This window comes from Impatiens glandulifera, chromosome 3 (genome assembly GCF_907164915.1).
Source record: "Impatiens glandulifera chromosome 3, dImpGla2.1, whole genome shotgun sequence".
Lineage (NCBI taxonomy): Eukaryota > Viridiplantae > Streptophyta > Magnoliopsida > Ericales > Balsaminaceae > Impatiens > Impatiens glandulifera.
Window position 1 is genome coordinate 52,496 of NC_061864.1, and position 14,293 is coordinate 66,788.

At 33.9% G+C, this 14,293-nt stretch overlaps 1 protein-coding gene across 3 annotated transcripts; it reads right to left on the bottom strand.

The window, feature by feature from the left end:
- Positions 1-346: 346 nt before the first annotated feature.
- LOC124931691 (type IV inositol polyphosphate 5-phosphatase 3-like) lies at positions 347-11,510 on the bottom strand. 3 transcript variants are annotated; one of them, XM_047472218.1, is made up of 12 exons: positions 11,328-11,510; positions 11,093-11,240; positions 10,913-10,987; positions 10,368-10,440; positions 10,143-10,247; positions 3,484-4,074; positions 3,246-3,396; positions 2,324-2,508; positions 1,708-1,816; positions 1,323-1,465; positions 945-1,197; positions 347-532 (listed from the first exon to the last, which is right to left on the bottom strand). In XM_047472218.1, exons 1-11 carry the CDS (start codon positions 11,361-11,363, stop codon positions 1,011-1,013), a joined length of 1,803 nt encoding a protein of 600 aa, XP_047328174.1. In that variant the 5' UTR covers positions 11,364-11,510; the 3' UTR covers positions 347-532; positions 945-1,010. The 3 variants fall into 3 exon arrangements, with proteins under 3 accessions (XP_047328174.1, XP_047328172.1, XP_047328173.1); XM_047472216.1 differs by having other exon boundaries at positions 3,246-4,074; XM_047472217.1 differs by lacking the exon at positions 347-532 and having other exon boundaries at positions 899-1,197; positions 3,246-4,074.
- Positions 11,511-14,293: the final 2,783 nt, after the last annotated feature.

A 14,293-nucleotide genomic window follows, 5' to 3' on the forward strand; every position in this document is an offset into this window, starting at 1 on the left:
GAATTTGGTTCATGTTATAAGACGCATTTTGATGTTTTACTTTATATCACGATGAGAGGACCCAGAAGAGTCTATTTTAATTAATTTGTTGTCCGAGGCATGAGCTAACTCTTCTTGCAAACAATAAAAGAATCGAACATGAATATGGAATTGGATCATTCATGTTGTGCATTCTTATAAACAAATCTACGAACATAAAAAGTTAATAATAACTATCTCAAAGAACCGAGACAGTCTCACAAAATCTATAAATTAAAGACATCACTAGTTACACATCATTTACTTTCACTAATTTACAAAATAAATCTTTTTATTTCATACAATTAAATAAAAATTATTTAAGCACAATAACAAAAACATAACATACAAAAAAAAATAAATAAATAATAATTAATTGATATAAACCCAACCCACCAATGACCCATAAGAAAAAAAAAACATTTACAAAGTCCAATGTCAAATTATTATAAAGTGAGAACCTAATTGTGAAATTTAATACCTCTCATTCCAAAGCATATTAAATTTCAAAAACCTGAAACCAAAAATTCAGGGTAAGTAAACAAACAATTTAATCAATTTGACAATTAGAGAAATATGGTGGTGGTGGTAGTGGAAGATTCAGTTTAACAATACTCTAATCATTCAACTAACAGCTAGATCTTAGTTCACATTCTATTACTTAAAGTCTCAAATGTCAAGAGTCTTCTCTAATAGACCAAAAGTTCTCGTATTCGATTCTCATTAAAAACGTCTTAAATTGAAATGAGACTAATGAACGTGGGAATCGTGCAAACTTCCTAAACTAAATAAAGGAAGAAAAAATAAATAAATTACACTTTTGCATAATTATTAAATCCTTAGTAACCCTGCACCTCACCCTTCTTTAGATTAATTAGAACTCTAACGAAGTACGTAGATTTTTATGCACATTGGAGGGAACTGACCTTTCATCACATTAATATTGTTTATGTGACTGGTTTAACTAACTAGAAGCAACGTCTCCACTTCTGTTACATTCCTTGATCTTCCATTTCAGCATCAGTTATTGTGAGGGCTCGTTGAAGCTTTCTAGGACAACATGCTTCAACATCTACCATAAAAGATGCAGTCACAGGTCGATGATCAGATAGTGTATGTTCAGTCCTTCTATAGCTTAATAGTTTTATTCCACTCCCATATGAAAGAATGCGATCGCACCTGATAAAAACACATGGAGAGAGATCAGATCAATCAATATGATAATTACAAGATATACAAAAAAAATAAAATTTCAAATATATGAAACTACTCGGATGAGTTCAAGCAAATTAACAAGCCCGCACCATGCTGGTGTTCTCCTCCCATTGTTTGGGTCCTCGCCATAGTACTTATCTGAGTTAAACTCATACTTATATGTAGGAGGAAAATCCACGGTTCCTTCTGACCACCCATCAAATACACCACCCCCCTTCAGCTCTTTTGTCAGCTGCCCCACACACACACAAAATATGTCTTCAGTAATTAGTGTTTGAAAAATATCCTGCCTTTGTAGCCATAAGATATTAGTTTTTATTTATTCTTTACTTCAACACATCAGAATATTTTCACAGCTCAAAAATGTTCTCATGCTATATTCTAGGTAACACATTTAATTACAAGCATAGTGGAAAAGATGACAGTGCTATCATGAAACATGATATTTCAAATATAAGCATAGTGCAAACCCACCTCGTCACTTTCAGCTAACTTGGACCAGTCCTCCTTTGAAATTAATTCTCTTGTACGTTCATATGGCAGGTTGATGCGGTAATTTAGATCACCGAACCAGATAATTCTCCTGCAATGGTGTTGACGCCAATGGAGTTCACGACTTTCGATAAAATACATAATTCAGAATTTGAAATATACTGATGAACCAAATCTTTATTTTTCAGTTGTATACCACAGAAGAGAGTGAACCTTGATATTTTTTACTTCTCTATATGTATTTCAGGAGTCTACCTTACCTTCTCTATTTCTTTTAAAAGATAGATTTGTTTCAATGTATGGAATTATCATTTGACTCTTATGCCTTGAAATAGCTTATAAACAGACACAGCATTTCATTCATGTACATATCCAAACATAAAGTCTCATACATAAAGAATAAAACGCATTTCCCACTGCCTGAATAATTATAATGAAATAGACAGGGAGCTTTAAGACAACCCATTGTCTCTACGGTATGAATATGCTTGAGAAGAAGCATCGGCAAATAATAACTTATTCATTATGTGATGTATGAATATATGGAGATACTAAAGAATTTTGAAAGATTAAATGTATGGTTAATGTTTGTACTCACTCATGCTCATGGATGCTTTTGGGAAAACCAACACTTGAGATTGAATGAAATTGACTCCTCCGATGTATTTCAAGCACATCAGCATTTCTTTTTACAGCATCTATATCTCTCTCACCTGAAGTTAGGTGGGTGCATATGAAGCAGAAGAATGTCTGGTATATAGACATGCTAACAGATATTGATCCCTGGAATGCGGAAGAATTTACATTTACTACAAGATAATATTTTATTTCTTATGTTACTTCAGAAAGATGAAAAAATAACTTGTCATGTAGATAAATCAAGGTACATAATTAAACACACCTACTAAGAGATTACTTTTCTCTACAGACTGATGAAAAAATAAAAAAAAGGTATGTTAGGTTACCAGTGATGTAATAACCATTTTCTTCTCAGGAGTAGTATATATATTCTAGTTGAGACAGAAGTCACATTCAGCAGTAGAAAAAAAGAAGCAAGGCCCATATTATTAGGACTATTCTTACAAGGACAAAAGAAAATAAATTAAGAGAAAAATAAGGGAGGGAGGGAGAAAATAATGGACATAGGTGACACTTCATAGAACTTCTAGACTAGAATGAAATGTTCTTGCTTATCACAAACTAACAAGTCTCTCAAAATACATAGAGTCAAAAGAAAATAAAGGTTAAGGCCTGCCAATCTAATAAGCCTATTACATTACTAACGGCTTCAGATCAGATGCTACCTGCAATCTATGATGTTATCAGTTCAATTTTAGGATATGTGGACAATCTCTTATAAAATGTCTAAGCTACAGAGTATTCCTGTAATGTAAGAAACTAGATCAAGAAAAGCATGAAATGAGAAGGAAGAGAAAAACTATAGCACATTGTCGCAGAACACAGCAAGATTAACACGGTCATAACTCCTATTCAGGTAAAGATGTGAACGAGCGACAAACCTTGTTACCTATGTAGCCCATAACACCAACACCAACAGTAGACACCTTAACATTCCGAATATGCTTACGCAAACTTCTGTGAACCCATATAGTAAGGAAAACTCCAACCATTTGCTTGCTGAGTATCCTTACAAACGAAGACCTTCTTTTCCTATACATGAGGGTTTCCAGGTCAAGTTTTGTGAGTAAAGCTGCATCTGATTGCAAAGGATTATTTGTGCCAAAAGATTTGGAAGACCTGAAAGATTTAAATGCTTTGATAGACTTGAAAGAGTTTGGTCTTTGCAAAACATGACGAACCAGCAGATCAAGTGGGGGCTCTGGCCAGACTAAATCAACCCTTTCTGTCCCAGTAGGGGACTTTTTTATTTGGTTAATTGGATGACACAATAGTCCTAGATTTTGCTTACAATCATCAGTTAGGCAATTCAATCCACTGAGCTTCTTTGAAGAAGAATATTTCCTCTCTAAATTCGGCACTCTAATATCCGTATTTACAGCATCACAAGAGACTGAAGCTTCAGGATCGGTACACCCATTTTCAGAAGTAATCATTACGCTGTCTTCTTCATTGCAGTCATTAGATTCTTCGTGTAAAGGGAAAATATCATCCTCAACATGGCTCCTCACTTCAATCATGATTTCATCTTCAACCTCGTCGTATCGCTTAAATCTAGATGGAGAAGGGGGGTCACTGTAAGATTTGAACGGTTTCATAGGTCGTGTTCTGTTGAGAGTCTCACGAATGATGTTTTCCCACTTGGGCAATGGACGTGTATCTTCAGTCCCAAAAATGTTCCCAGCATTTAGTGGCACAATCTCCTGAAATCTGTTCATACGAAAAGCTTCATTAGACATTCTAACGTGAATTTATTCTTTACGACATAATAAATAACCTACTCAACATGTTAGGAAATGACGTATAGAGAAGGATACAAGAATATGAACTTCAAACAATGACACACAAATTGGAGAATAATCAATAATTCATATTAACAATCATGAGGAGGCAAGAGTGGACTAGAAGATAACAAGAACTTGTAGAATCATCCCAGGCAATCATTGTAGGGAAACCAGAATGGACTAGAAGTCTAGAACCTATCATCACAGAAAATCATCCTAGGAAACCAGAATGGATTAGAAGATGACAAGAACTTGTAGAATCATCCAAGAGTTCAAATCCCACTTTGAGTCATACTTATCACATCATGGCCTTATGCATCCTAACTCTTGTATAAATACTCCTCAACAAAATATAGTAGCTGAGAGAAAGGTCGCCATCTCCTTAAGGTTTCTAGAACACTTATGTTTACCAGTCACATGTCTAATATCAATGGGTAAGACAGTCTGAACAACGAAATATTTGATCAAGATATATTCCTTTGAGAATCCTAAATTTTCAACACCCATTTCATACCCTTCAGAATACCAAATTCATCTCCACGTACATTCCCACAAGAATATTTGGATGTTATGTTTTTGTTCACGACCATTCTCCAATTTGAACTAAATTAGACCCTCAATCCATAGAATGTATATTCACCTGAACAAAGAGGCTACAACCTACAAGTGTGACTCCTCAATAAAAAAAAAAAGGTCTATAACTTAATGGATATCACTTCCTATGTCACTTTGTTTGAACATAAACCTTACTATCCAAAATCTGACATTGAAGACAAGCATCATGATGAATCTCAATTCTGGGATTGTACTCAATACTTAGAGTTCTTAGAACCATTACTCTCTCTGCCACACACAGACTCCTATAAACTCACACACAATCCTACCTTAGAGCCTCCCATTTCGAATGAACAACCTACCTAAGGAGAAAACATTTCAACAAAAACATTTCAACAAGGAGTGTGAGATTCTGGAACCCAATGAGCACTATCATGACCTCAACTCCAATTCTAATCTCACTCAAATTGACTCAAGTGAGTCTAAAAAATAAGTTGAATTTTCTCATGATTGAGGATAAAAATTATGATATTAATTGTAGAATTATCTCCCTATCTTTTTGAAAGGAAATATGGAAAGTCAAAACATTCTGAGAATGAAATGTTATCGATAGCAAATCAATTAGATTAATTGACTAATCCGAGAATGTAATGTTATTAGTAACAAATCAATTAGACTAATTGATTGAAGATTTCCTGTTGGTTGTCAAAATTCATATGATTTTAATTGATTCATTGTTTAAATCATTTCATTTCCTGTAAATGTAATTTTCATTATTTAAACTATACTTATTATGTACAAATAATACAAATTCTCTATAATTTTCTCTCTTAAATATCTACATTTGTTAATATATATATTTTTTTGTTGAATTATCTCTCAATCTTTTTGAAATTGGTGTAATTTTGTTTACACTCAATATGTTGTTTGTTGTCGGTCTTTTTTTTATTACACTCAATGTTCCTTAAATATCTGAATTTCTGAATAATATTATCCATATATATATATATATATATATATATTAAAAAATGATTCATGCATAAGATCTATAATATGTAACATTTGAATGCATGCACTCTTTTTAATAAAAATTAACCTTTTAAAAAAAATATATATTTATATAATAATTATTTGTAAAATATATTACAATATTATTAAGAATATTAAACACTGTGATAATATCATCATTATATCTATTTTCCTTAATATGAATAATATAATGTCTATAAATGAGAAATTTTCGATCCTATTGACATTTAATTTTTTTTACGTTGTTTTCTTATTTATTGTTTTGTCTTTTCTCTTCTCCTTTGTAACGTTCGAACCCCTTTGTAACGTTCGAACGCATATTGCGCTATTTTAATAAAAGTTGACATTTTTCAAAAAAATAATATAATGTTTATAAATTAGACATAAAATATACAATTTTATATATCATTAATACAATATCTCTATATTCTAACAATAACCAATCATCTTATTGGTAGTTTTGTGAACGGTAACTCACTCTCTCATGCATATAGGCTTTCATTACATTCGTTGATACATTTATTCAGAAAAATGTGTATTTAGCACTTTTTTCTTAAAAAACGTCAACTTTCATATAAAAGAAGAGTTCAAGAAGCGTTAAATGGTTACTAGGGATGGTAATTTGAAACTGCACCGCTGAAACCGAGTCGAACCGAATCGATTGATATGGTTTTTCCCCACTTTGACTGAGGATCGGGGCGCGGATCGGAGAAAACCCAAAATATGTTGACCGGGGTTCGGGACGGGGATAGTATTTACATGCACCGAACCGATCCCCAAACCGAACCGATAATATATAATTATATTTATTTAAAGAAAATATATTACTTAATGAAATCATTATTTAATGTCATCATTAAATTTCTCTTTTTCATTGAAAAACTTTTATCTTCCTTACTTTTACACATTCACACGCTATCTTAAATTATCTCTTACTTTAACTTTTAATCTCCCTCATTATATTTTCTCTCTCTCTAGTTACATCTTCTTTTTTCTACATACATGATTCTCTCTTAATCTTGACAAAGTTTTCAGGTTGAAGGTTAGTTGAATTCTTTGCTAATACTATTTTGTATATTATTTTAATGTTTCTTACTAATTAATATAAACAATATGGTATCACATCTTTTCTCTTCAGGTAGGATTTCTTCTATTTTCGTCTTCTTCTTTCACAATCTTTGTTATTCGGTTTCGGTGCACCACGGGGAAACCCGTCCCCGATCGGGGCGGGGATGATTTATATTTAAAAACCAAGTTGGGAATCGGGGCGGGGATCGGGGCAGGGTGGGTAAATTCAGGGCGGAAATGGTATTGTCATTCCCCGAACCGAACCGCCCCATTGCCATCCCTAATGGTTACAAATGAGAGAGGGAAAAAATAAACCAGAAAACAAAACAAAGTGAAAGACAAAATTAGGAGCTAGATGACGATAAGGTAAAAAAAACTCAAACCGTACAAAAACTCATCTTTCGAATAGAGGCAAACGTATAGAGCATAAACCCTTTAACTCTTTCGGTGTCAAAACTCCTCTCTTAGAAGGTTCTTCTATTCCTTTCTTTCCAGATCGTCCACCACCAGATGAGGAGGATGGACTTTAAGGCGTCCGCAATATTATTGCTCTTGCTCTAGCTAATCCATTTCTCTCAAAAGTCAGAAACTTTGGGAGTCACATCTCATTGAATGTTGAGCAAGTTCTGCAAGAGGGCTCACATGTCTCTTGCAAGAACGCAGTGGAGAAGGATGTGATCGAGTGATTTCCTTACTCCTCTCACAAATACAACACATATTAAGATATTCTCGCCATGTGCATACCTTTTTTGGAAGCTTAAAAGTAATGTGGACCCCGATGAATTGCTTCCCAAGCAAAGTAAGATATTCTAGAAGGGGTTCTAGTTTTCCACACATCTTTCCAAGGAAAACGAGTTGGCCCCTAGAAGAGTTGCATAATAGATAGTGTCAGCCTTGAAATCAGGAGATCCCTTCAGAATAAACTTGTCATCCGTCTCTAAATGGATGCAAAAATGTGCAAGTGAGTCATAAGTCTAAAAAGTCTTCCCTCTTCTTCGTGAAAAGTCTGCGTTGAAAAGGGATATTCCAATCATGATTTCCAGAGATGAGTACGAAGTAGTCCGCCACTCTAGTTTTTCTTTTTTGTTGTTGGAGAGCTCAAAAAGTTCTCTAAAAGAAACTTCAGTTGGGACAAGGGTCGTTCCAAAAGTCAATTTTTTACTGTTACCCATCAAAAGGATAAAAAGGGATAGAGAGTCTCACGATTTGATAATGCGTCCCCAGTCCCCACAGACTTCTTCCCTTGTATGCTCTCCTGAGTGGGCATCCACTCGTAATCGCGAAGGTCGTACGTGGAAATCATAACGTTCTTCCAAAGACTGTCACTTTCATTGGTGAACCTCCTCCACCACCATTTGCAAAGGAGGAAAGTGTTGAAGAGAGATCTTTAATTTCAAGTTCGCCTTCAGTGATGGACAACTTCACAGTCCCATCTTACTAGGTGAGAGCCTTCGAATGACCCCAAAGAAAGTTTGTCATAATAGATTTTATTCTATTAGTCACTAGGACAGGGATGGAAAGAGTGACATCATGTAGGTGGAGATGGTAGCGAGAAAGTTCTTAGTGATAACCAATTTATCGCCCTTAGACGAAAATTTGTTCTTCAAAAATGGAGAAAAGTTGTTTACGGAAAACTTATAGCACTTAAGTACCCAGAATGGAGAAAAGTCGTTTACGAATCCCTCCAAAAGAATGGAAAGGAACTAATGGGACACAAAAGAATTTTCAATATCAAACAGAAAAGGCAAAGAAAACCGAAAGACTGATATAACTCGAACTAGAATTAGGTATATATTTTGAAATTAAATGAATAAGAGAACTAAAATTTAGAACGAAGAGAAGATAGAAGAACAATTGAATTGATAAAGGGGAGATAGAACCCTAACGACTATGGTGAATACAATGGGGGAGAAGGAATGAGATATAGAGAGAAGTTAACCTTGAAAGATTTATCGAATAATGTCTTATTATCTTCTGGATACGATTCTCTTTTTTATATATTGTCACAATCCAATTTCGCAGTCAATTATTCTGCAGATCTAATTATCCTTAATTATCCTCCTTATATACCGGTCATATGAAATAATTAATTTCCCAGACAAATAATTATTTTCTTTTTGTCTAACTGTCTTATTAATAATTATTTGTTTCCTATTCAAATAACTATCCTACATTTTTTTGTCTAACTACCTTATTAATAATTATTTTTTTTCTATTCAAATAAATAACCTATATTTTTGGCTAACTACCTTATTAATAATTATTTATTATACTAAACTGAAAAATAATTGCCGACATCTGATTAAGCTATGGGGTTAGGTTTCCTAACCCTAACAATCCCTTGTATCAGACTCGAAGCTCAATTGATATTTAATGTAAAAAAAACCATTTCCCATCAACACTGATAAGACCTATTGTTTAATGTTGCAAACCGTGATTGATCACTACATCAACTAAATGTACAAAATGTTTTTCTAAGGTAGGTTTATTCCATAGCACACATTTGCCTTTCCAAGGGTAAAAAATGTTTTTTAAATATAGGCCTATTCCAAAGCACACTTTTGTCTTTCCTTAGACATTTACTTCTTGTGGTTGTTTGTCTTCTCTCATTATAGTTTAAACTCCAAAGATATAAAAAAAAGTAATCTTCTAAACAAAAGTCTACAGCTAGCTTGAAGAAGAGTGTATATAGAAGTACCCCTGAAAATGAATTCTCTTACTAAAGACAAGGTACATAAACTGCGACCCTTTTATGGTCTCAAACAGTCACCATGTGCATGATTTTCCAGATTTCCTAAGTTTTTGATCAAGTATAGGTACAAACATAAGTGAGTTAGATCTTGAAGCTAAGGGGTCTAAGATTTACATTGATGCATACACGCAAGCAACATACTAGGCAGAAGATCAACTTCTCAATATTGCTCCTATATTTAGGGAGATCCAGTTACATACTTACATGGAGAAGTAAGAAACATCGGTTATCTCAAAGCAGTGTTGAATATGAACTGAGGTCACTAGCGGTCTAGCACTAGGGATAAGTGAAGGCCGACTCACAAATTGATAGTTGAACTAGAGTTAAACACTGACCAATAATTCATGTTATTATGTGACAATAAATATGCAATTAGTGCAACTAGAAATTGAGAACATCATGACAGGACAAAACATGTGGAGATAGACAAACACATTATCTTGAAAATTATCAAAAGTGGAAGGGTTCAAATTGTCTACACATACCCACTCAACAGTTTAATCTCCAAAGATATAGGTTTCATCTAAGATGATTATCCAAAACATACTTCACAGCAAAATAGTCCAGCAAAAATAAAATTGAACACTTACCCAATGACATACATATCAGCTGGTTCAGTAGTATCTAACCAACCTTCAATATCCAGATCATCAGGGGGGGGCTTCCCTCCTAAATTCCATGTGGCAATGCATACTCTAATATACAGTAAAGGAGGGAAGGATAGAGGAGTAACTATCTGAATAATGCATTGTTTTTTTATCAAGCTTTAGCCATTGATTCCATGTGAAGAGAAAAAGTTTATGGTATAGGCTTACTTGGTTTCCTTTGTTTTCATAAACTGTGCTCTGTGTGTCTCTGAATTCCTTCTTCTTAATCTTGGAAAAGCATCTGAGGCCAAAACATTAACAACTGAAACATGGATGCTTATATAATTTAACATTCGATAAAAAAATAACAGAGATAATGCACCTAAATATAGAGTAGTGCTACATTTTTTTTGTTAAAAGATTATGATTTTTTATGACTAGTCAGAGGAGTTAAAAATAAGAGGGCCATTATCTGCTAAATGACATTCAAAATTAGGAGTAATGAACAGAAAAAAGGCGTTGAAAGGTTGTGATGTTGTCTGTCCATCTTATTTTGAAATTGAAATCATCAAACAGTTTTAACATTGAATTCCATGAGAGATGATTGATTTCATATATAATCTTTTTTAATTCTTAAACCCGTAGAATCTTGTCTCCATAGAACATGAAAAACAGTAAGATCCAGTTGAAACCCTGCAAGTTCTCTGTTTTACCCTGAATAATCAAATGATCTATTAAGGTAAAGAAGTGGCAATAAACAATATGGTTATTACCAGTAGGATGAATATCAGCTCCATCACCATTTCCACTGTTGTTAAGTCTTGATTTGCTTTGCCAATCAGAAGAATCTGCAAGGTGAAATGAAGGTCTAATACCCAAATAAATTATTGAAAGCTGCTATACTAGGAAAATTCAGTGAATACGTGCGTGCGTGCATTGGACAAGCAACTAACCTTCGATTGCGGAATCGGATTCGTCGTCAGTGTCGGCACTGTAATCGGATTCCATGTCGCTGATGTTGAGCCATTTGCGGACGACAAGTTTAGGGCATAAGAGTTGTAGGCAGGTGCAACCGAAGCATATGTCAGCCCAAGTTGTTCTCTGAAATTCCTCTCACGTCGTAAATGAAAGATAATAAAGTCCACAATAGAAATCAAAATTAAGCTCGAGAGAGAGCAGAAGCGGTACCTCCGGTCGATGCTTGTGGATTGGGCCCGCCTTCATGTTGAAGAGTTAAGTATGTATGTATAATTGAAGAGAAAGGATGAACATAAGGATAAGAAAAAGGAAAAGAGAGAAAGCTGCGACGGTGGTGATCACGGCAGAAAAGAAAAGGGTGTGTGGTGGTCGGGCAATAACAACCGGACTACTACTGGTATAATAATAGTATAGGACGGCGGGTATTCCTGGAAGAAGGGCAACCAATAACAAATCTTATTATTATTAATTAATTCATTATTGCTAGTGAGTGGTGCAACTCATAATCCAGATCATTTCTTAATTAATTTAATTACTCTCCCCTCCCTCCAATAGTTGACTTTGATTTTTATGATAATTTAGAAAGATTAGTTATATATTGTGCTTATTTTTTTTTTATTTTATTTTTTTTTACTAGTACAAATGTGAAAACTCACCATTACCCATGATCATGTCACCCTACAAAGGGAAATTTAACAAGATAAGTTTTAAAAATGGCCTTATTTGATTTTTTGATTGGTGACACTTTTATAATTTTTTTACAGAATTGTCTCTGTTGCGAGACGTAACCGGATGTCATGTGAAAACAGAATCATCAAAGTTGTTCTAGTAATATACATTGATATCCTTGTCTAATTCTGGATATCGATAGGAATGTACATTGTTTTTACCAAAATTACGAAGAATAATATAAGTAGGAGTGTCTTATTTTATTTTTGAAAAACGGTTAAAACCATTTTATTAAAATTCCAAAAGTGGGAGGGTTATATATCAAAGTTAAGCAAATATAAGTTATGATTAAAGGATGACAATTAAACGACCCTAAAGAAAATGATTAGTATCAATCAAACGACACTAAAGAAATTGATTAGTAGCTATTAAACATACAAATAGAGATTACAAACAAAGATTATAAACTGTATCAAATCCTAATTATCCCAATCGGGGTTTTTATTTCTACATCAACCTGTTGTATCAACAGATTGTCTTCCTCTTCCCCTTGTTCTTCATCTTCTCATTACTCTTGCAATGAAAAGAGGGTGAATTGAAGAGGTTGATGAATACTGCACATTCTCATTTTGATTTTTTTTCTTTATATGAACCCGTTCTGATTTGATAGAAAAAATTATTTTCCAGGATTTTCAGGTTCCTCACTTTGTTGTTCTCAACTTGAATTTCTACATCAGTCTCAGAATTCTTGTCTTTGCTTTCTTCAGCTTCATCTATAGTATCTTCTGCAACATCATTGGTAACATTTACTTTAGTTTGATTATTCTGAGTATCCTCTTATCTGGTTTCCTGTATTACAGTTTGATTTGTTTGAGAATCAACTTTCTTCATCTTCTTCATTCTCGGTTTCATTGTTATCTTTATTATTTTCTTCAACAGAAACTCCCTTAATATCTTTTCTTCAATTCCATTACTTTCTTTATTTTCAGAGTCCTCCTTAGTTTCTACTTCTTTCTCTTTCTCCACATTTTTCCTTTTGCTTTTAGACTCCCCTGTTTCTTTTTCCTAGTTTTTTGTTTCTTGGCATTTCAGTATCTTCTACTCATCTTCCATAGTTTTAGCACATTTCGTGCTAGCATGTTGAAAAGTATTGCAGAATGCACACCTGTTTGGTCTCCACTCATAAGTGATTTCCATGACATTAGATTTTCCTTTCTTATCGATCACTGTCATATTATTCGGCAATGTGCTACGAGAATTCACCTCTATGCTAATTCTAGCAAATGATAAATGTTCTCCTCTTTCTGTTATTGAGTCCATGTATAATGGTTATCCCAATAATCTTGTAAAATTACTAATAGCTTCTGCTTTGTACATGTGTGCATAGATATTCCAAAGCTTGAACCATATTTGTGATGTCTCCTTAGATTTACTTCAGGTTCAAATCTTCAGACCATCTTTCCAACTTCATGTAGTTGAATCCAATGTATGTTTGCTCATGTTCTAGAATTTCATCTAGATTCGACCCATTTTTGAATTGAATAAAGTAGAGATCATTAATATTTGTAGAGATCTTCTACAGCCCATTTTCCTTCCACTGTTTCTCAACAATCCGAGGGTCTTTAGTCATGATCTTGTCAAAATACAGATAATTACATGGACTTAATGTATGCGCGAAAAACCAAATCAAACTCAACGTGACAATTATCAGTTTTTAATTTGGCCATAATATTCATTTTGATGTGGTATGTACATGCACCGTGATGTGTTTTTAAAAAAACTGCGGACAAAGCATTGACAATACTTGGGTGTCTATAGGATACAAAGACGAGATTCAGGACTGATCCAATTGCCAGCCTTAGTTGTTGCATGAAATATATCCAGGAGTTATTATTCTCCGAATTAATGACACCAAAAGCAACGGGATATAGTTTTCATTCACATCCAATGTTATCGCAACCAATAGTTGACCTCCAACCTTGTGCTTAAGAAAGCTGACATCGACGCACAATACAAGACGACAACAACTTATGAAACCTCTAATTGAGACTCCTAGGGACATGAACATATAATTAAAGTGATTTTGCTCATCCGTCTAGATGTTAGTTATGGTACCTGAGTTATTCTTCTGCAACATGAACAGGTATGGTCATAATTTACCATATGATTCCTCCACAGTCCTCGCACCGCCATTAAGGCATTTTTCCCTGAAGCTCCAAGACTTATTATATGTCAGAGTTAACTCATAGCTTGTATGCATGTCTTCCATTATTTTCTTAGGCATGTGGTCATGGTAATGGTCAATGCATTTACGTTTTATGCACTCCCCAATTACCCATGATAGTGTTTGTCTCACATTCTTTTGCCTCGTCAAAATTGAGCATGTGTGTTTTTTTACAAATTTTCAAATCTCAAACATATCCGAGAATATTCTTTTCTTAGCACACAATTTCCATTTGCAGTTTTTAGACATACATTTTACAAACCAAATATCTTTTGTTGACTTC

What these genes read in the sequence shown, in the direction of transcription:
- LOC124931691 (XM_047472216.1), bottom strand. Translation starts at nt 11,363, where the DNA reads ATGAAGGCGGGCCCAATCCACAAGCATCGACCGGAG. An exon ending in ATCCGATTCCGCAATCGAAG is followed by an intron (nt 10,988 to 11,092) that starts GTTAGTTGCTTG and finishes TTCACCTTGCAG; the next exon opens with ATTCTTCTGATTGGCAAAGC. An exon ending in AGCTGATATTCATCCTACTG is followed by an intron (nt 10,441 to 10,912) that starts GTAATAACCATA and finishes TTTTGGCCTCAG; the next exon opens with ATGCTTTTCCAAGATTAAGA.